Source organism: Grus americana, chromosome 2 (genome assembly GCF_028858705.1).
Source record: "Grus americana isolate bGruAme1 chromosome 2, bGruAme1.mat, whole genome shotgun sequence".
NCBI classification, from domain to species: Eukaryota; Metazoa; Chordata; class Aves; order Gruiformes; family Gruidae; genus Grus; species Grus americana.
Window position 1 is genome coordinate 141,964,264 of NC_072853.1, and position 22,676 is coordinate 141,986,939.

General features: G+C 39.5%; 2 protein-coding genes across 8 annotated transcripts in view; one reads left to right on the plus strand and one right to left on the minus strand.

Moving 5' to 3' along the window:
- LOC129202196 (serum paraoxonase/arylesterase 2) overlaps nucleotides 1–6,373 on the plus strand; it is a 33,495-nt gene extending 27,122 nt beyond the window's left edge. Inside the window, exon 10 of the mRNA XM_054814463.1 lies at nucleotides 5,751–6,373. The gene's annotated coding sequence lies outside the window, so the exon portion shown is untranslated. The remainder of the gene's footprint in view (nucleotides 1–5,750) is intronic.
- The window catches only part of PPP1R9A (protein phosphatase 1 regulatory subunit 9A), a 147,855-nt gene that overhangs the window by 7,404 nt on the left and 117,775 nt on the right, over nucleotides 1–22,676 (minus strand). For 3 of the 7 annotated variants that reach the window (XM_054814449.1, XM_054814448.1, XM_054814450.1), the window contains exons 10-19: nucleotides 21,985–22,081; nucleotides 21,698–21,869; nucleotides 15,643–15,800; nucleotides 14,769–15,069; nucleotides 9,919–10,006; nucleotides 9,742–9,819; nucleotides 6,444–6,642; nucleotides 3,439–3,558; nucleotides 1,578–1,601; nucleotides 223–405 (exon numbers count right to left, since the gene is read on the minus strand). In XM_054814449.1, coding sequence (XP_054670424.1) covers nucleotides 223–405; nucleotides 1,578–1,601; nucleotides 3,439–3,558; nucleotides 6,444–6,642; nucleotides 9,742–9,819; nucleotides 9,919–10,006; nucleotides 14,769–15,069; nucleotides 15,643–15,800; nucleotides 21,698–21,869; nucleotides 21,985–22,081 — 1,420 coding nt within the window. The remainder of the gene's footprint in view (nucleotides 1–222; nucleotides 406–1,577; nucleotides 1,602–3,438; nucleotides 3,559–6,443; nucleotides 6,643–9,741; nucleotides 9,820–9,918; nucleotides 10,007–14,768; nucleotides 15,070–15,642; nucleotides 15,801–21,697; nucleotides 21,870–21,984; nucleotides 22,082–22,676) is intronic. The other 4 variants (XM_054814453.1, XM_054814452.1, XM_054814454.1 and 1 more) reach the window with 4 other exon arrangements.

Sequence of the window (22,676 nt, forward strand, 5' to 3'; positions counted from 1 at the left end):
AGAGATTTCACAAAGCAAATGCCCTCTATTTCTGAAGCTTCTGAATCCAAGTGCATATGGGAATTTCTTAACGTGTTGCTCTGGCTTTATACTCTGTGTTTATTACTCTAATCTATCACCACTCCACACACAGGGATTCAGGCTGAATTCTTACTTCCTTTAAGATTACCTAAAGTGATAACAAATACTACAGTTAGTCTTGAAGTCCAGTCAGTCAATTACCTTGAGCTTACTCCCATCCAGCTGAAGGAGATGCTCCCCATTAATGTTTTGGGCACTGAATTCGGAAACGTACTGTTCAAGGTTCAGGCTCATTAACCAGTGGGAAACCTGCTGCACGCTCCACTCCTGAACAGCACGACTCTGACACTGACTGTGCTTAGGAGACTGTCCATCGTCAAGGATCTGTGACAAAAACACGCTGCATTATTATTAAAAGGGTAACGCAGAGGAGTTAACATTTTTCTGTACAAACCGCCAGCATCAGAGCAGAGGTATCAGTACTACCTTTACGCTACAATGATAACAATTTCACACCACTATATTATATCTGTATCTAACTAAGAATTGGTACGAGGTACCCCAAAAGTCTTCTATCTATAAATAGAAGAAGAAAAAGGATCTGGCATTCCTTTTAACCCAAACAGGGACTGAAATGGCCAGGTGGCACAATTCAAAACAGGTATGCTCCCATTCCCTCGCAAGATTTTTATCCTTCAAATTAGAACATTTCTAAAGGATGCTATGAATTCTGCATTCCACTTCCCGGGCTTATTCACAGATCTTTATGATGTGTTTAAGCTACAAAACAAGAAATTCAGGGGAAAAAACCCCTCAGAAAACCACTCTGAAGTTCAAAGTGATGACATCAAACAGTCAGCGAGACTGGTACTATCTATGGAAGACTATGAGATGACACAGAGGAGCGGTAAGGAACACACAGCGATCCCACAGCCCTGGCCCTGCTCTCGCCACGTTGCGTCGGTGCAGAGGAGAGCACAAACACAGCACCAGGAGGGGCAGGTGGGGTATCAGCTGCTGGAGCAGCCCCATGTCCCTGCTCTGCCACTCTATCCCACCCAGGGGTATTCCAGCGGGGCCTGAAACAAAAGCTATTCTGTCCCAGCTACAGTCAGCAAAGCAGCTGCTACAGGCTGCAGCAGCTGTCTGCTGTTACAGCAGCTTTTACGCTGGGTTAGATGATGCTGGGAGCTCTCTCAGCTTCTGGCTCTCCAGTTCTCAGGGCTGGGGAAAGGATGGTTCTTCCTTCTCCTATCGCCAGCAGGAGCTCAGTGCAGCTGAAGCTTGGACTGGTGGATTTGCTCTGACACTGACCCTCCTCTCCCTTCCGGCACACTGCAAAAACTGCAATTTGCTATGGCCTTGAAAACTCTTAGCAGAAAGGAGAGGGGAACTCAAGACAAGGGGAGAGGAGCCAGTGACATCTACGTGTTCTGCTCAAACAAGGGGGTTTGCCACACAACACCGTAAAACAAGAAATGTGAATCTGCAAATGAGACGATACGTTGCCACGCGATGGTCACATGATTCACCACAACAGCACACTAGTATCTCACCTCATCATCAATCATATCCAGGCTCTGAGTGAGGGAGCAACAAAGAAATGGGAAAGAAAAGCATTATAGAAACAAAATACAGAACATGTAACAGCATGTAAAAGTTCAGGCAAGGGCGGCACCAAGATTTGCAAACAGATATGGCTACTGAAAGCCAAAGAGATTTCTTTAAAAAAAATTATTTCCAGAAGCAGAGAGGTTATGTTGAAAGCTCAGCACACACATGATTTGCAGCTAAACCTGAGACTGTGTCAATGAAACCCCCTTGGAGTTCCTGGTCTTGACGCCCTAGAACCAGTGGGAGCCTTCCTGATGGCTCCAATTGCAAGAGCGAAAGCTCCTTAATTCGAGGAGAACAACCTGCAAACACTGGGTTGCCTCCCCACCATTTCATTTTTTTCATCTCCTTCAAATAACCATGTCAGATCTGCCAGAGAAGCCTGAGCGGAGGAGTGCTTGCAGCAGTACTCTATGGAAGGCTGAAGAGCAACGCTGGCCTGATCCCCTGCAGGGTGGCTGTGGAGGTTTCCACTGCAGCTCTCGCTGAACACACTGCCTCATTTGGAGGCTGCAATTTGGCATACAGCAGAGGATGGAGAAAACACATTCATTTATAGACCTGTTCAGGCTTGATATTTTAGAAGTGATAGAGAGCCGAACAAGCAAAATGAAAGCATTTTCAAGCTTTTAATTCAATACAGGGCATTGGCACAATAAAATACTGAATATAAGGGGAATGAAACATGGCAAGAGAATGAAATGTATTATCAATATAGTATTAATACTAAATAAAGTTTAAATGATGAGTTTGTTGTTTTCGGTAATTCATAGAATAGACAGACTTGTCTGCACTCTCCTACAGTTCTTATAAATTTTTGCCCTTTATTACCTGCAGTAAGTAACCTCTAAAGAATGGGTGGTCTCGTAGACTCGCATTTTGGCAAATGGGGTTGCACGAAACAGCTCTCAGTCTTTAAACCCATGCAAAGCACGCAGGCAGTAACAGAACAAACCTAACTATCATAAAAAGAATAAGACACAGATACTTCAAGTTCCTCCTCTCTAGAACAAAACCCTGGCTCAAACCTCACATGAAAAAGAACAAAGGCACAGGTGTCCTGAGTCCACAGGACACGTTGTCAGCTACTGCACCTTCACTGACAATTGAGTTACAAAACTAGTATCTTATGAAAACTATTTTCAATATATTACATTCGGCGCAATTATGTCACCAATTTACAGGGTTAGGAATGCTTTTTCACATTATTATTGTTCAAAAAGACTCTGGTTTGAAGAAGCTGTATTCAAATCCACGGTGCAAAGTAAGCACAAAGAATGCAAAGTGGATTAACACATATAAATTCTAATCAATATACATATATTCAGGTACAGTAACACACAATTACTGCATGTACAGGTCATAATTATTTTAATGTATCAGGGTAAAAATTAGTCTAAGTGAAGATGCCTTACATCTCAACTATATTTACCAAACCAAACTGTATGTTTATTTTCTCAAAATTGTCTCAATTATGTCTAATTTAGTGTATGTATATATGTATCTGTGGGTCCACATGTACTCATTTAGAATGTAGGAAAAATGTATTGAAATGTGTGAGGATATAGCATCTCTTAGGAAACCAATTGCATTCTATTTTCTAACGATAATACCACAGGACCTTTATTTCAAGTCATTATTATATGAACAAGAAAAATCATAATCTAGAAACCAAGATTAATTTTCTTCTCCCATTCTACTGCCTAAAAAAATATCCCTTTATTATTTGAGTAATTATCAAGCAAAATGCCATGGCAGAAAGAAAACAACTATTTCCCATCTTAAACAATTTCATCAACATACCTCATCTGACGACAGTGCTAAGGAGTGCGAGAAACCTGGGGTTTTAGGTTCTGCTCCTAAACCACTCAAATCAGCTGAACTTGTGCTGCTAGGACTGAAATCATCGTTGAACGTGAAATTCTGTGGAGAAAAAGACGAGTTAGAATGAACAAACAATCTCATGTGCATCTAAAAGGGAAATTTGCTTTCTGTCTTCCAGGCTGGCATAGTTCAGGAGTGATTTCAATCATTTACCAAACCAGTTACAATACACATGAGGAAGCCTAATTTTTAGTATTGTTAATATTTATAGAATACACAGTATTTTTACCATGGTGTACTTCAAGAGACATCTTTGCCAGCTTAATGCCTCAATGAACAGCAAAGGGGTCTGAAAGCAATTTCCAGACACCCTCTTAAAATGCTGGCTCTCATCCTGGAGCTAAATTACAGCTTCCACGGGTTAATCACTAGCATTTTACTGTCCTCCAAATATTTAGGACAAGCGTAGCACAGGCAGTAGCACAAAGAATAGGACAGAGGATTAATTAGCAGAGAGAAGTGAAAAATGCTATTTAAAGAGCAGGAAAATATCCTGTGAATCCACTTCTGAGTCCCAAATAATCTCCTAGAAAAGTGAAAGGATTCTCCTCCCTCTTTGCCTATACATTTAGAAAAAACTGAAATTGAAAGTAAAAGAGATCTTTGGACATTGAATGTTATTTACTCTACTAATAACCATAAAACAAACCCTGTTTTTTCGTAACAATGCAATGACAGACATCACACCTTACGGCAAAGAGTAGCAAAAGCGTGCACATATTTTCCAGGAATACAGAAAAATTACCATCAGCAGAAGACAAAAATTAATGAGTATTTCACATTAGAGTGAGAACCATAAAAATGCAAAACCTATAATAAATTAAGGACACCATGATATTCCATTTAACTTGAATATACAGTTGATGATACAGAGACCTCTAATCTCTACTCTAACATCTAAATGAATACCAAATTCAATTCACCTTTGACATTCAATTTAAAAAAATGGATCCAAACATCAAAACAAAAAACAGCACTAAAAAAGTTATTCTTTTATCCCCCCCTCCCAAGATATTTGACCTATCTTTCCTGAAAACAAGAAGTCTTCCAAAAATATCAAGTGCTGATCCTCTTAGTTGTGCTGAAAATCCAACTAAATATTGGTATCACACTGTGCTTTAAAAACCTGAATAGCAGTATAGGAACTGTTAATTTAAGAGCTTGCAAACTTTACAGAGAACATCAAAATGTTTTTGTGATCACTTTTCTCACACCTACGATGAGCATTCCTGTTCTGCCCTTCCCAACTCTTTATAGAGGAGAAGAAAATCTCACCAGCTTCCTTAATATGCAAACTTTTAGCCCCCACAGCGTTCTTAGGCCAGGACTTCAACAGCTCTACCTCCTGTTGTGTGAAGAACATCTTTTTCTTTTTTAAGTACTCTGATTTTTCTTTCACCTCTATTTTGTGCAAGCTTCAGCCTTACGATGAATTTAAGTCTTTAAAATTTAATTTTCTACAGGAAAAACACAAGATAGCCAAGGCCTGCAAATAATTATGATAGCAGGACAACCACACCCCAAAACCTCAACCTAATACTAACTGTAAAAGGGGGTGCTTTTTCCCCATTTGAAAATTATTTTTATACAATGTTTGTTTAAAGGCACAAGTAGGATTTATCATGTAGTTACAGGACAAAGGGTAATGGCCTTAAGAGGAAGGAGGGTAGATTTAGGTTAGAGATAAGGAAAAAATTTATCACTGTGAGGGTGGTGAGGCACTGGAAGCTGTGGATGCCCCATCCCAGGAAGTGTTCAAGGCCAGGTTGGATGGGACTTTGGGCAACCTGGTCTAGTGGAGGGTGTCCCTGCTCGTGGCAGGACGGTTGGAACTAGGTGGTCTTTAAGGTCCCTTCCAACCCAAACCATTCTATGACTCTAGGATATTTTATCTAATCCTCATCTTTTGTTTCCAAAAGAAACCAGGTAACTGATTAGTTTCTCTTCAGTCTTCACAGATTTCATCTATGGTCTTCTCTATCAAACTGATTTGGACTGGTCAGCCTTTTGTTGCTCTCCCTACTAGGTAACACAAGCACAGCTATGACCTTGCATAGCTTGGTGCACAGCAGTAGTAAGGTATCACCAACTTTTGGCACCAAAAGAGTAAGAAATGCCTGTGGAAACTGCTATTATGTACATGCATGTGTTTGTAGAAGACAGAGAAATTATATTTCTGATTCATATTCCTGTACATAAAGTTGAGAACCATATCTGTTTCTTTTTACCAGGCCAATATAAAAAGTCAACTGCTACAAGTTACAAGAAGATACAGGCAGAGAAATATTTTCCAGAAGTGAAAATAAACATGAAAAAGCTAAGTATATTGCTGTAACTAAGGGTTATTTAAGGAGTTATCATGCTGAAACATTCATGCACATAGAAGGGAATCACACAGATGTATTAAATTGCAATAGTTCATATTTACAGTTCAAGCATTGTCATATAGAGAATTAAATCCAACATCCAGCATGCATGACAAACAGATTTCATTACTGGGGGAAAAAAGGCAGATGACTGACGGCATACAGCATTTCTTCACTTGCAAACGCCTCATTTAAACATGGGTAGGTATTCCCACAATCAGTCCTGAAGAATGCAGAAAATCTCTATAATCGAATACACAAATCTAGCATTTGTTCAGTGGATGCAAATGCTAATTTCCACTGGCACCACTTGCTTTTGTTACGGTACAGCACACCACAGTTAGTTTACTGAATTAATGTACAGTAAGACAGAGTAAAGAGGTAGAATGTAAAATGGTACAATGACAGAGATGTTCTGTTCGGATGAGCTTTTACCGTACAATGAACACCATGCACTGTTTATTGTAGTAGTCACATATTGGCCTGTTCTTTTTCCAGAAACATGAAGCCAATTATGCCACTCAACACAGTGGGAATAAGGTAGTTTTTATTTTCTACCTTTGACCCTTTTTTAGCTGGACTTATATTTTCAGAGGAAGGCTCAGTTGAGCTGGTAGGCGATGGCAGGTTGCTAGAAGAATTGGATCCCTTGCCACCCTCTCCATACCATGTGAATGGTACACAGTGTGGGAGAGAGGAGGATCGCTCTGCTAAAGGTTTAGTGTTTGCCGATTTCTGCAGCATCTCTCTGGCAGTCCTGTTCAAGAGAAAGGAGCAGGAATATGGGTTAGATTACAAAATAAGAGAAAACAAAATGCTACAGAGGCAATTAACTGTAAAAAGAGTGACATTCCCTGTAACTGTGATTGAAGAACTGAGTGGCATGCAGCTGGGAGGGGCATGCCTGAAATCCCTCTTTCAGCAAAAGAAGCAAAAAGTGGGGGGTTTTCATTCTTTTTCTAACTCAAGCTCTTTTAGACTACATACAGCCCACCAACAGACGCCAGCTGAAAATGCCTGTACTGCTGCCGTTCGGATGTGAACCAGCTCCAGTCAAGAAGCCACATGTTGTGCTGGTGTATTTCTGAGCCCCCATGGTATCTCAGCATGATTAAATAGACTAGACTCAGCACTGACCCAAGCGGGCTCTGGTTCCCAGAGAAGGTCTGGCCTGGATTTTGAGCACAGCCAGAATGAATCAGGTGCATCTGTATCCATCTATGGAGATGTGCCTTTGTTACAACAGCTAAATACTGATAGAGTATTACTATCTTGATTTGAAAGTTATTAAATATTAAAATATTAATATAGAAAAATGAAAGAAACACCTATGTGATATTATCAGTTTTTCTCTTTGTAGTAACAAAGATTGCAGTGGATAATGTGATCAAGGCAAAGGTAGCTGTTACAAAATAAAATGCCTAAATTATTCGCTAAATATATCATGTCAACAGTATAGTATGTAAATTAAAGATAACTATGCAAAGTGTCTGCCTCAAAGAACTTATGCATATGTCATATTCTCATATCATTTATATCAATGTATATATTACTGTTTCAGAGCATTAAACTTTTACTGCTCCTAGCAGCCACCAGTAAATTGCACGTATGTAAATCTCCCCTCTGCTACTACCTCTGGACAGCTTCTAAATCATTATTATTAACATAATCACTAGAGCTTTGTATATTGTGAAGCCTCTTTTCTGTATGGCTGCAACTGAGGTTGTCAAAGGGCCCCCACCCATGGAAGCAGAAGAATCCTCCTTCCCTTTGGATCCATAAAGACAGACAGATGTATCTGACTCAGTCCTGTACTCCTCCCTCATCCTCTAATCTTGCTTGAAAGTAGAAAGAAAAACCAAATGACGTTGCCCGAATCACCTAGCTTCAGGCGGGGGAATATATAATTCTTACTTACATAGGGAATTTTTTTATATATGTAACATTAGCAGTAGTCTTAGGAAATAATTTGGGATTTTATTTACACATCCTGAGTGCTGGTTTTTTAGCAATGGTAAAATAATGCATGCAACGTCCATCTAACAGCATGATTAATTCTACATCAATCAGTTGCTGTAATGGGCATAATTATAACAGGATGTCTTTTGATCATCATCTTCCTTCTTTCAAACAGCTTATACAGCTTTGGACTGTAGAGAAAACATCCTCACATTTCTTCTGAGGCAAATTCTTTGGAGTTAGTAACAAAGGAAGTGACAAAGTGTGTTTAAAAAGTCATACTGAAATAATAACATTCCAGTTTTCAGAGGTACAGTGAGAATTAGAAATACTTATGGATTTGGAATTTGAAAGAAGTATTAAACTTTCCTTTGAGTAACTGTGTCCAAACTCAGAAATATTAATAAACAATACAAATAACTGATTTATCAAATAGCCTAATAAGCAGCTCATCTCTCTACGCTGAGATCTGCTTTCTCTAAGGAAGATACCTATGGGATCTCACAAATGTCTGTAACATACTATGTCGGTATAAGGAACATAACAAGTTCTTACAAAGAAGTATACATTTATTTCCCCCACCCTGTGGCTTGGTATTTAAATGCTACGTGATGTTTAATACCCTGCTAAGGGGACTAGCTGCCTTACAGCTACACAGAGGTGCAGAGAATTTGCTTTAACAAATTTCTCCCTGTCACTAGGGAAATCCAGCAGTGAATATCACTGACTCCAAGCAGACACATCAGTGGAACCAACTGGAACAGGTTTTCTGACACCAGTGCAGAGGCGGCGACTGCTGCCTAACATCACTGAAGATCCTGCCAGATATTTGCAGGATACAAATGTACAAATGTATGCTGAGACAAAACTTTGCACGTCAGTACAGTGTGCCTGAGGGAGTTTTGCTCTTCTGATTTTACGGAGCTACACAATATACTTGTCACTGGGTCTCCATATATTAGGCTGTGAGCAAAACTCCACAAACAGCTACATACTGGTCTTCCACCACAATGATTTGCTGAGTAGCATTCAAAATTTGCTTTCTTCCAATAGATCTTTTATCATGGAGGTTTTCTTTTGCATTGTTTTATGTGCAGAGAGTTTTTGAGTTGCTATGTCCTTTCTACACTTTTGGAACACATTAAGTTTGCTTAGCACTCCTGACATTAACTTGTCTTTCATACCTGGAACCAGGTATCACCCCCTGTCACTATGATCTTATCAGACTCATCAGTACTTGAGGAGAGACATTCAGTAAAAATCTACACTGGCTTTTGCAAAGAAGATTGCTTCCTGCCATTTTGAACATTCATTTATTTATTCAGAGTCCAGATGCTGGTGATGTGGTCTCATCAGATCTCACAAGGAATTCACAATTCCTTCCCTGAGAGCTGGTGATGTGACAAATGCAGTCAGCATTTTTCCTATCTGTTTTCAACTTATGACATTCATCTTCAGAAACAAACCCTTCTGAAAGCATTCCTGATGTGAGTGCCGTGAAACTGCAGTGAACAGCTGCTGCTCATCCTTGCTCTGAGGGCTTTTTCAAAAAAATACGTGGAATTGTGTCAAGATTTCTGGTTCATGGGTATTACTAACTGACTGTGTGTGCATCTTGTAGGCCAGCTGTGATAACCTATTTCTGCAAATCCCATTAGTGGATGCAACAGTATTAGTGATGACATGATATTATAAGCTTCTAAGAATTTTTAGATTATATGTTACTCTTTCATTAGTTCAGAAATCTAGGTTTCTAAGCTCAGAAGGTTATCTCAAAACTTAATGCTTATTTATATGAAGTCAGTGGGACTGTTAATGTTCCCATCTGCTAGGATAATTAGGTTTTTCCAATGTTTCTGGCATATCATTTCTTGCATCCTCAATCTTTTACCCATACCTACTGCCATAGGTCACCCTAATAGCTTCTTTCTCTTTCCGCTTCTTGCCCTTGTTTGAACTCCTTCTCAAGGGAGCCCTACAAGAATATTAGAGAACATCAGGATACATCTTTGAAATTTTACTTTTAATCCTTTTAATGAAAAAAAAAAAGTATTTTAAATAACAAAATACTTACCCAAGATCTGCAAGTTTTCGCTTTAGTTTTTCTGTATGCCCTATACTAGGGCTAGTTGTTCTTGCTGCCTGAGCACATGTGGCACCATCTAGGATACATGTGTACACGGAAGAACGTACATTATTATTTTTAATTCCTACTGATAGCTATTCCACTTTCCATCCAGAACAGTTTGTGTATCTTTTCATAATTAGATATGCGTACATGTACACGTGTGTGAATATACAATTTAATTAGGTGAATTCTTCTCATTTTTAAGAAAATGGTGTGAAGAGGAATAAAAATAAATAAATACTTTCAGAATTTGCAAATACACATGAAGAAATCTTATTTTAATTAAAGAAAATGAAAAGTTAATTTTGGTTGAGTTTTAATGAATATATAGTAAGTCAAACAACACAAAAGATTTACAGGTAAGCATCACAGTGAATCCATTTTTAAACTCAGCAGTAGCTGCTTAGGTCTCTGTTTACAGAATCCATTTGGTACGTATATTTTACTTCCAAAATGACTCCTGAGATATTTTCTTGAACTTTGGAGCCAAGGGTACCTTTTATGATGGGCATGCTAGGTAATAGTTATCTGTTTATCTTGAACATCTTTGTTAAAATAAACATTTAACTTGAAGTCCAACCATTGTGAATTTAAAAAAGAGTTAAAAGTAGCTTCGTTAATAAATTTTCCCTGAGATGTCTACCAATTTTTGATCTCTTCTACAAACACTGTTAAAGCCTAAAGAGGAAACCGCCTGCAGTACCTATAAAGCCAAAACAATGAATCTGAGTCTGTAAAACATCCTGTGAAATCTATATGGAAGCTAAGAGAAAACACACAGCAGCTGAAAAAATTCAGACAGTTTCTGTGATTCTTAAAGATAAAGAGTGTCCTCAAATACTGTAGAGGAAGCAAATGAAGGTCAGTCATTCATGTCACTTGCAGTTTGGTGACTTTTATGATGTGACCTCAGACGTACAGTGACTTTTATCTGAAAGCACTGCTGGGTGGAGAATGGATTGAGAGCAGCCCTGAGGAGAAGAACTTGGGGGTGCTGGTTGACAAAAAGCTCAACATAACCTGGCAGTATGCACTCACAGCCCAGAAAGCCAACTGGGCTGCATCAAAAGGAGTGTGTCCAGCAGGTCGAGGGAGGGGATTCTCCCCCTCTACTCTGCTTTTGTGAGACCCAACCTGGAGTACCATGTCCAGCTCTGGGGTCCCCAGTAAAAAAAGGACATCGAGCTGTTGGATAGAGTCCAGAGGAGGGCCAAGAATATGATCAAAGAGCTGGAGCACCTCTCCTATGAAAACAGCCTGAGAGAGTTGGGGTTGTTCAGCCTGGAAAAGAGAAGGCTCCAGGGAGACATTATGGCAGCTTTCCATTTAAAGGGGGCCTACAAGAAAGCTGGAGAGGGTCTGTTTACAAGGGCATGAAGTGATAGAACAAGGGGTAATGGGTTTAAATTGAAAGAGGGTAGATTTAGATTAGATATTAGCAAGAAATTCTTCACTGTGAGGGTGGTGAGGCACTGGAACAGGTTGCCCAGAGAAGTTGTGGATGTCAAGGCCAGGTTGGATGGGGCTTTGGGCAACCTGGTCTAGTGGAGGGTGTCCCCGCCCATGGCAGGGAGGTTGGAACTGGATGAACTTGAAGATCCCTTCCAACCCAAACTATTCTATGGTTCTATGATTCTATGATTTCTCCTACTGTAGGTGGCATAAATCGAGCCCTCAGAATTAACTCAAAATACCACAGCACTCTCACAGGACAGTCAACTATGTATACAGTTGTATGTTGCTTTTTGGATAATATTTGACCAAGTTTTCATTCAAGTAAAAAATTCCATGCACAACTGATTCATAAATCCTGTGAAAAGCAGGAAAATAAGCCTTGTGCACACTCTAAAAGCCATAATATTTCTACCAACACAGGTCCTTGTGTTAAAAAAAAATCATTCAAGAACAACTGGCAAGTAAATTTCATGCCAAAAAAGCAAACAAACAAAAAAAAAGAAATATGAAGCACAACAAAAGCAAGGCGAAGTCTCCTGAGAAGAAATCCATTCCCCAGGGAGGCCGAAGAGAAGTTTAGGCAATGGACACTTTGCATCAACCCTACACTGTGCACACTCCTCTCCTGTCTCATCTTATGATTTCTCTTTCACCTTGAATGTATATTTCTCATTTAACCACTGTCAAGATTGCCACTTTCAAGAATAAAAGTCATCATGGTTTTTTTCACACTAGCTATTCACAGGCAAGTGGTACTTGGGGGCCAGGAGGGCAGTGGGCTTTTTGAGAAACTTCTTAATTAAATGAAACTATAGGGTATACTGCTTTTGTGGTGGGCAAATAATGAAAGCATTTAGTAGCTGGAGGTTTTGCTGCTGTAGTAGAAGCAATAATCTGGAGAGCTCAGCAGGGACACGTAGCAGCTGCCTGGCATGGCAAATGTCTTTCAGGCTCTTGTGTCACTGTGCTCCCACTCACATGCAGCTTGGGCCAGCCAGGGCCCTCTGAATAATGACAATTTGCTGGGGAAAACATTCATGCTGACTTTGGGATACAGTGGACGATGGATGGGCTAGATCCCAAAACCAGCTTCAGTGGCAGAGTAGGTTTGAGTCTACAGGGTCTTACACAGATGGAGGTATGCAGTGCTTGGCACGTGGCAGTGGCCATGAACCAGGGCTGCAGGTGCCCTGCCTGGGCAGGAGGGGACTTTGGCCACCCTGGATGGGTGCATCTACCCTGACTCCTTGTAGTTCTTCAGAGAGGGTGAGGGAGAGCTGGTTCCTCAGAATAAATCACACAGAAGCTGTTTAATCCATCACTTTCAGCCTCGATGAGCTGGTGTAAGTAATCTGTGGCTGATGGATGTGAAAGGGGACTAGATCTAACTCTCTTCCCCAAGGTCACAAAACAGTTGCAGCCAGCCTCGCATCAGTGGAGTATTGCCCATAAGGGTCACCTCGGCTGCCTTCTCAAAGGATGCTGTTGCACAAAACAGGCAGAACTGAAGAAAATAAATCCATCATAAACATACACGAAAAAGTTCTATTTAAAAGACAAGCAAAATTCCTCATCATTTTGCAATGAAACTCATCTCATGCCACTTCAGCTCATCCCACAACACTACAGGATCTCATAAGAAAAAAAAAAAAAAGACAAATGTGAGCTTGCTAAACACTTGCTTTTGCTAATGAGAGATTAATCAACGGACACACATATGTCCACAGATGTGCCCTCTTTCCATCTCTAAAAAAACCCTACCTGAACACACAGAACAAATACAACGGCCCTTTTTATTTTCGGAACCTGTAAGAGTTTGACAGCCAAATTAATAATCAATTAAAATAATATCTCTATGACACTTGTTGCCAAACAACTGCTTTAGGATATTTCCTTTTCGTAGGGCTTACTAAATGCAAATTTTCCATTTGAAACGAAATTGCTCTGGTTTAATTTTCACATACTCATCAGAATCTGGATACACCCGAAGCGCTGGTTGTTTACATAACAGTCACAGTGGGGAAAGCATGACACCAATATTTAGACAGAGATTATTTTTCAAACCTAAATTGGAAAAAGCAACATAGTGGGTGGAATATAATACCCTATTCCTTACACTACAAGGCTAGTCTCCACTAAATTTTTATCAAGATATTTTTCATACATCAGTTGGAAATGCAGGATTTACGACTTCACTGATAAACCAATCATACACTCAAGCTGAAGTACGAGTTCAGAAACTCACATTCTTATGTTCACACCCTTATTTTTACTTGGAAAACTCAAACATTGAATTTAACTTTGATTCATTAACAATTATACAACAAGAAACTATACAGTTAGACTAGCAATTTCAGAACCCATGTAAAAATGCTACCATACGTTAACCTATCTTAAATTCAAGAAAACTTAATTAATCTGTCTTTTAGGAATCTGTGTGAAAGCCCTGTATGACGATGAAGAAAAAATAGGTTGTAAATCAGTGGCAAGTCTTTTCAGACACACAGACAAACACAAAGCCTCAACAAATTTTTCTTTTCAGTTAATTTAAGTAAGCCAGAGTCTGTTAGAGAATGCAAGGTGCATAGCTAACAATGCCAAAGTTGTGTAAAATGCTAATTTTGACTTCACAAGGTATCTGAAAAGGAGGATTCAGTATTCTGTGCCATATTGTATTGTTAGTGCATTTAATAAACTGGTATCTTAGACATGTACCTGAGCTAGGTATGATTGCATCATGTTTTATCCCGCTTACATTTAAAGAATCTGAATTAAATAACAATGCAGCCAAGCTCCCCAACAAATTACTTGGTATTTTTTCCTGTAAATGAAGAGTCTCCAGACACTAACCTCTTGTTTAATCTAGAATATGCTGCCTCTCACCAATTAAAAGCTACAATCTGTTATTCTTGCTTTACACTCCTTTCTCCACCCTCCAAAAAAAGCATCTAGCAGTGCCAAAATCACATAATTTGAGTAAGTACACTGTGTTAAGCATGTTTCTAATACAGAAATGTCCCAAGGTCCAATAATTTGGTTTTTTAAAACAAAATACAAGATTTTCTTAAAGGCAACTTCCCCCTAGCTTTTTCAGTGAGTTCTAAGACAGAAAGAAAAAAAAGAAAAAAGAAAGGAAGCAGTTGCCAATCTCATTTTGAACTTTGTCCTTTTCTTATACCATCACACAAGGTCATTTGTAATTTTTTGACTTCCAGGTAGACAAAGGAAGTTATGAGATGACAGCCTTCTAGTTGCTAAGGTCCTACTACATAACAAAAGTTCATAAAGTAGATATAAGTGAGCAAAATGATGCATCAATTTACTGTAAAAAATAGTAATACCTTTATCCTGTAAAATATTCCTGCCAGCTGGATGATGCAAAGGAGATGCTTCAGAGCTGTGCCCAGATTTTGAAGGAGAGGAAAGTGGAGTGTCTCCCCGAGCATGTGGGGAAAGGACACCTCCTTTGTGCTGCTGTCCTTCTTCTTGGTTTTCAGTTAGGTTGTCAAGTGAGATTGCTGCACTGCTAGCCACGGGGGAGAGGGAGGAAGCACCAGAATCTGATGCTGGTGAGGATGCTCTCATGCATAAGGGCAGTGGTGATTTTGAAATGTGCATGGGACTACTGTAACTGTTTGACGGCTGTTGGTATAAGAGATTATAAAGCAGGTTATACCATTTAGTAACCAATCAGAGCAAGGTTTACTTTGAACATGCAATTTTTTTATTCATTATTTAGCCTTCTATTTGTACGAAACACTTCAGCAATTCATGCCATTACCTTTTGATACCACACACAGTGTTTATTGGTATTTGCCTTCAGACAGAAGTCAGAATAGGACAAAACAATGAGTGAATATAGTATCAATTGTTTTAACAAATTAACAAATAGAGAAATGTACGATTCAAGTTCCTTTCACCTCCTGCATAAATGAAAGGACCCGCTCTGCATTATAAAGCACACATAAATCAGAAAGCCCAGGATTCCTGTTAAAAAAAAAAAAAAAAAACACAACAAAACCAAAAAACCAGGTGTGCTGACTCAAAGGAGACCGGACTCGCACATCACTCAAGGACATTCGTAGCACATTGGCCACAGAGGAATAAATACTGCCTGTGCTACAATGAAAGGATGAAGACAGAGGATGAAATGACTTACAGGGGCAATCTAGCACTCCACAGGAAGCCTGAAAGAGAGGGTAGAGTCCTTCTCACCTTTCGTTCAAGGCTGTCCTCTCCATCAGTTGAACTGATGCTATCATACAGCCTTGTTCTAGAAGGCCTCTGCCGCTTGTTCTTCACTGAAAGCTGAGCTCGCGTCTTCAGAGCTTTGGAGTCCAGTCTCTCCGTTTCTGGCACTGCTTCATTGAAATCTGTATGGAAACATGATTTGAAGCTATTTAACAGAAGAATCTTTCACTACTTTTTCCTAAGATGGGACCTGCAATTCTAAGTACATGCACTTTACATGTTTTACTTGTACCTGTAGCTTCATGAGTGTTAAAGTACACATGCAAAAAAAGTTATTTTCATAAACCATTTACAAGTTTATATACACAGATCCAGCAAGTACATAGCAAAGAATCAACTGCAAATATTTAAACATTCAATGATTCCCACTGTTATGTGAAGGACCACACAAAACCAGCTGTACTAGCCCAGAAAGCCGGTCCACTCAGACCCCCTCAGAGAGACTTGCACGTGCTTGGCCTGCAGACAGTTCTCCTCCATCAGGGCACAAAGCAAAGGAATTCTCATCTCACTGCTCTTTGACAGACATTTCCCAGAATCTGGACAAATATACCAGTTCAGACCCAGGGGACCAATTAATTTATCCCCAATCCTGCCCTTTTAAGCCACTGGAGGAGGAGGGATTGGGCTGCCATTTCTCCCCACAGCTGTCCCACTAAACATTTCCCTTTACAACTTCACCAGTTTTGCAGGCTGCTCATCGAATTACAGAAGAAATGTCTAGAGCAGTTCTCAGGCTGCTCTACATTTTATCATAATCAGAATGGCTTACAAATGTAAAGAACGTGACTTGTTCTCTCCTGTACTGAATGTCCCCCAAAATAACCTTGTACAATACGTGCAAATCATAAGCAAGCAATGTCTGCAGTCAGTAGCGCACAAAGAGTGATAAGGTCAGTATCCAAATAACCAGATAACCATTTGTGATAGGACTGCTTTACAGACAGCCTTTCACAGGATTATGAAACAACTGTCAAACCCATTCCTTTGGACCTACAGTGAAACAGGTTGCTTACTCTATCACACTATCCCTCTCAGGAGGGGATGGCAGAGAGGAATCTTAATCCTCCTCTGGATTCTGAGGTCATCTGTTGCTCAAAGTTTTACATGACAATAAAAATAAGGTGCCCCAATTGCTCAGCCCAAGTCTTCTGCAAGTAAAACCATCTTTTTATTAGCACCTCGCAGCCTCATTTGTTATTTCCTCCCTTGTCACACTGTCCTCAGAACCATTATATCTTGTAGATTCTTCTCTATTCACAATTCCTTCAAGCTCTCAAAATTTACATAAACTCAGGTAAACTTAAGTAAAACATCTCTGTCAGCACCAACCATCATGGTCCCTCATACACACAGATTGATAATGAGTGACCTAACACAAATACAGCCTTGCCTCACTTGCACTTGGATCACATCAGAAGACACTGTGCCAAGTCCCCTTCCTGAAGCAGGAGTCTAGAGAAACCAATCATTACTGTGATTATCACCATCTACTGCAGTTGTTCGGTTTCAGCTTTCCAACAGCAACACATTTTGGCAAAACCACCAGCAAGGTAGTGTTACAGCTTTGCAGGAAGAACCTGCGAGTGCTGAAATAAATTTTCACTGCAATCGGCTGTCAGTGATGTTGCATAAAGTTTATCATGACAGTGAAAAGGAAATGAAATTAATCCACCCAGAAGGTCCATGAAAGGGCCTGAGTCACAGCTGCTCAAGGCAGGAATGGGAATGCCATGGTCTGTACAAGAGCGAAGGGACTCTGGTTCTCCCCGATAAGAAAAAACACTATATTGTGCGGAGCAGGACATGGACTGTTAGGTCTGTCATTATCCTGATCTAATAGCTCAAAAGCTCTCTGAGAAATCTGCACCAAGGCAGCAGTAATTATCCCAACAAAACCCAACAGTCACCAGAAGATCTGGGTGAAAGTCAGGAGATGTACTCTACTCTCCCACTTCTTAACTCTACAAAGATGCTGTATCTTCTGAACATCCGGGGTTTGTGGAGATGTTGTCTTCTATCATACGTACTTTAAAATAACAAAATGAAAAAAACTCCAAAAGCCCAGTGCTGCATTATCTTTATATAACATCAGAAAAGAGCTGGACACTGTCACTCTCATGCTTACTCACTGTTGTCTTTGTACATATAACTTTCTGCTGGAAAAATCATGAAAACCTGTTTCTTTGGTTTTGAAGGGAAAGCAATTTGAGATCTTTCCCCTTTCTTCCACTGCCCAAACCCCATGAACCTGCCTGAGCTCCCAGATGAGCCCAGTTTCCATCACTGGACCTGCCCTGCTCCCCACACTTGGGTGCAGCAGGACTGGGCTGCTGCTGGGTGGTCTCTGCCGCAGCCACACGCGCTGTCACTCTCAGTCCCCGCTCCCTCTTCCGCAGAGAGCCGCCAGACCTCGCTGCTCCCTGGCACAAACAGGCACCCCCCACGTGTTTGTCTAGGAATCTCCCAGCCCACTGGGGATCCTGATAAATCTCTCATAAAAAAGCCATAACAGGTTTTATTTTGCTCTCAGATATGATGTAATTAGACTTTCTTTCAGCAGGTGTTGAACCACTTGACTCCAATTGGCTTCCATCTGAATTATTTCAGTACCACTGTGCAGCAGGAAAGAGTTTGCCTGTCCTCCCACTGTTTTTCCATTATACAGGCTGATAGATTTCAAAATCTCCTTCTGTGAACTGATGCATCCCAGGGTATCCCAAGGCACCCAGAAAGTATAGCCATCAAAGAGGCTTGAACAGGCATTTGCACAGAGATGAGTAAATACCAAGAGATGAGTAAATACTGTCAAAGTCGGCATCAGCACTGAACTGTTCAGATTTCAAACCACTGAGTCCTTCCAGTAGTTAGTCTGATTCTCTACTGCAGACACAGCTCTTGACCACTAAACCAGAAATCTACGATACATTTTATCTATTTTTTCTGGACTCTCAGAAAAAGTCATAGATTTGTAAAAGAAATACAATCCTCAGGCTTCTAGTATTCCCTGGCAAAGCAAAGGAAGAACTCTGTGGGCCATACTGGTTTTGATTTTCTCTTTCTAACTTCACTGATGTTGCTGGCAGCCCCTCAAACTCAATACGAGGTTATGTTACGCCCTGAGGAGCCGTACAGTCTGGCATGATGCTAAACACGGCCGGAGCACCTGCAGCGGCAGGGACAGCTACGCTTCTACGTATGCGACCTTTGAGTCGCATCTGTTAGCTCTTTCCAAATCTATTGCCACGCAAGAATGTAACAACCACCTCGATCACACTGAAGCAAAACACATACTTAGCATCATTTTAATTAAAACATATATTTTTACATAACCTGATTTTTTGAGGGAAGACAGACCTGCAAACTTCAGAATAAAAATTACGACATGTGGCTGCGTACACCCAGTCCCACCACACAAACCTAATGCTGAGGCTTGAGAAGAAACGTGTTATATTCACCAATTAAAATACAGAAAAGAGACAGGAACACTTCCATGAACGTCACAGAGACAGTGTGCACAACACACTGCACCTGGAGGAACTCTGCTCACCCTCTGAAGACATCATGGACATCTTCCCCGCCCTTTACAGTTCCTCTTTAAGCTGACAGAGGGCAGATTTAGATTAGATTAGGAAGCAATTCTTCACTGTGAGGGTGGTGAGGCACTGGAACAGGTTGCCCAGAGAGGCTGTGGATGCCCCATCCCTGGAAGTGTTCAAGGCCAGGTTGGATGGGGCTTTGGGCAACCTGGTCTAGTGGAGGGTGTCCCTGCCCATGGCAGGGGGGTTGGAACCAGATGATCTGTGAGGTCCCTTCCAACCCAAACCATTCTGTGATTCTATGATTTTCTACAAACGTCCATGGGGTGATTAATAAATACCGTAATTATTAGTGATTGTATTGCTAGACAATGGCAAATCCTTTTCTTAAAAGGTTTACACAAGGGTGATATGGAGACATAGGCTCTTTCTCTGCAGAGCAAGTATTGCTACATTACTGTCCGAGGCAGACTTCAGAGACTTTGATATGGAATTTACTGGCAAAGGTATATGGTAATCAAAGAGTGCTGCAGCATGTTTATAGATTTATTTTAAGAAAGGGCTTTTCTTTTTCTCCTGTTAAAAACACAAATCCAGCCTGGAATCTAAGGCCTAACTATGTTTTTTCTGCTTTCAGAAAAATCACTGCTGATGGTGTATTTTTCCTAGCAAATAATTTGTGTTTGTATTCAGGTGGTTAAACTTGGGCATTTAAATTCACAGATCATCTATTCTAACTCTCAGAAGTACTGAACATTGGTAACATTTCTCCAGGGGAATGGTTTTACAATGAAAAACGTCAGCTCTTGGAAAATGAAAATTTTCATGCAAATATATAAATTGAAAAATATAATTTGAAAGTACTGACAGAGTTTTAAAGCTTTACAAAGAATTTTTAAAATTTTAGAAAAAATTTTACAAAGAATTTTTCTTTTTTTACATGTAAAAATTCCCAGATTTTAGATCTTGAGCCATGGATGTGTCTTGACATTGTTACAACAGTAAGTGTAAACATGATTTTCGTGAGTCAGGTAAAGAAAACACACTTTCCTCTCCTGATGCAAACTGCTGAAAGGGTTTCTGTTAACAGCATTGCTAAGTATGAAATATTTTCTAGCACTTACTGAGTCTCCATGACAGAAATACAGACTTTCTTGTCATCCTGAGTGCTTTTCTAAACTTCAGAGATTTCAGTAAAATAAAGACTTGCTAGAAAGAAACAGCTCTGTGAAGATTTGTGGAAATCAATTCCAAAAGGTCTGCAGATCACCTAAATACCACTTCAGCAGGGCTAGTTCTTTTTTACACACATACTTTGTTAAAAATTTAATTCATATTGATTTGTTTCTAGAACAATATTCGGTTCGGTTCCACACACAAAATAACTGTTAAAATATCAATTTTAATAAAACATCTCTGTGTTTGCTGGAAATTAATATATTTGGTAATGTAATGCATTTTTTTCACCAGAGAAATAAATAATATTACTGTTTATTTAAAATGAAAATCTACATAGGAATAGAATCTGATTCTCCCTTGTCAGAATCTCAACACTTCCGTCACCTGATTTCACAGATGTTACACAGTAAGTATTGCTCCTGCACCAAACAATTTTATTCCAAGGCTGTGGACCTAAAATTGGCTTTAATTCTGCATATACTTCAACAGTGAGGAGCCACTTCCAATTACAGAACTTCAAATAAAGCTGTGGAAGTTATCTGTGTATTTTCACCAGCACAGCCTGAAAAATGAGAATTATCTTTTGTATGCAAAACAAGTAAAGGTTACAGTCACCATGCTGACAGCATCTACCCAGATCTCAGTGTTGCCACAAATTGTTTTGGCTTTTTGGTAATGTAGAACAAAATCTTACAAGCCTTATGTTGTAAATCAGGCTGCGCTATAGCTGAATAAGATTTTTAATTAACATGCTAGTAAAGAATTTGCATTTTATTCACAAAAGGCTTCATCCTGAGAAATGGTGAGTGCCACCTACACATGGTTCCTTTTCATGTCTGTCCCGCGGTGGGATCAGAACCTGGAGAGATGCATTCAAAATGGTAGATGTAACATTTTTTTTCTCATTCTGGTAACTTTGTTCTTGTTTGATCTTTGGTGGCTGGGTAATTAAGGACAGATTTAGGAACGTAGGAGAAAACACAATTTTCTCCTACTTTATTAGCATAAGTACTGAATTAAAGCTAAATGTTGATGGCATCCCACTGAAACCTTTAAGAAATCGATAATGAGATCTTTACTTTATTAGCACTTACTTCCATTTCTTTAATGTACATTGTACAGCTATTCTGGGGCTCTATATTGGCATTATTTGGTATAACCCTGATACAGCTGTCATCAGATATTGAATTTCAGAAAAATAACAACATCTGTGCATTATTAATTGTTTCTTTTAAATCCAAAATGATAACCATGCTATTTACATACATATTAATAGGACTTATGGTTTGGTTCAAACCAACCTTGACTTAAGCCATCCAGGCAGGACACTTGCTTAGTATCTAGATTTTCCACTGGATCGCCTCTAGAAACTTCTCCAAAAGATGTCTGCCTTTCAAAAATGTTGTTGTTATTGTTAACCTGGCTCCCGTTTTGCTTCATTAGCCTGAAAACTTCTGCTTCCAAGTCTCGTATCTGAAAGAAATACAACAGTGTTACCCATAACACACACATGCATCTGTAAGATACGTTTTTTCCCCAGAATATCAGAGTTGTCTCATTCTTCAATATGAAAGTAAGTACTACTCACACGAGCTTGTAAGCCTTGAACCTCTGCAAGGTGTGCTTTCTCCAAATCTTCTATTTTCTTTCGTTCAGCTTCCTGGCGTTTGATGAAGTCAAGTTCTCTTAAGGAAAAAAAGATGTATTTGCTGTCATCAAAGCAATCAATCAGATTCAAACAGAAAATAAAATGTTCTGATGTATCTTAAGCTATGCATCAGAAAAATCTGTCCTTAACAAATAGTTTATTGCTAACCTAGTAAGAACTATGAAACTGCAATTAGGACAAAACCCTAAACAATTACTTAGTCTAAGTGCATATGTTAGGTGAAGCATGGTAAGAGGAATTAATCTGAAAAAAAAATCTCAGTTCTAAATGATAATTAAACCAGTTAAATCAAACTAATTTTTTTCATAATCTGTATTTACAATGAAAACAACGTTAGCTTAGTTTATGCTGTCTTCTGTTGTAGAAAACTGAGCAAAATCTCTGTTTTATTAGTGTATGACAGCACTCCTAAACAGAAACAACATCTGTAAGTTTCCAGGTACAAATCTAATTTTCTAGTAAGCTATAAGGAAATCTGTTAGGTGACTTTAGGAGTCTGAGATAGTTAAAAACAACTGACTAGATCTTTTACTAATATAAAGCAGAATAACAAGAGAAAGGCTATCCAAGGTCATTCTAGCTATTTTCCCTATTTCTTTTTATTTTAAAAA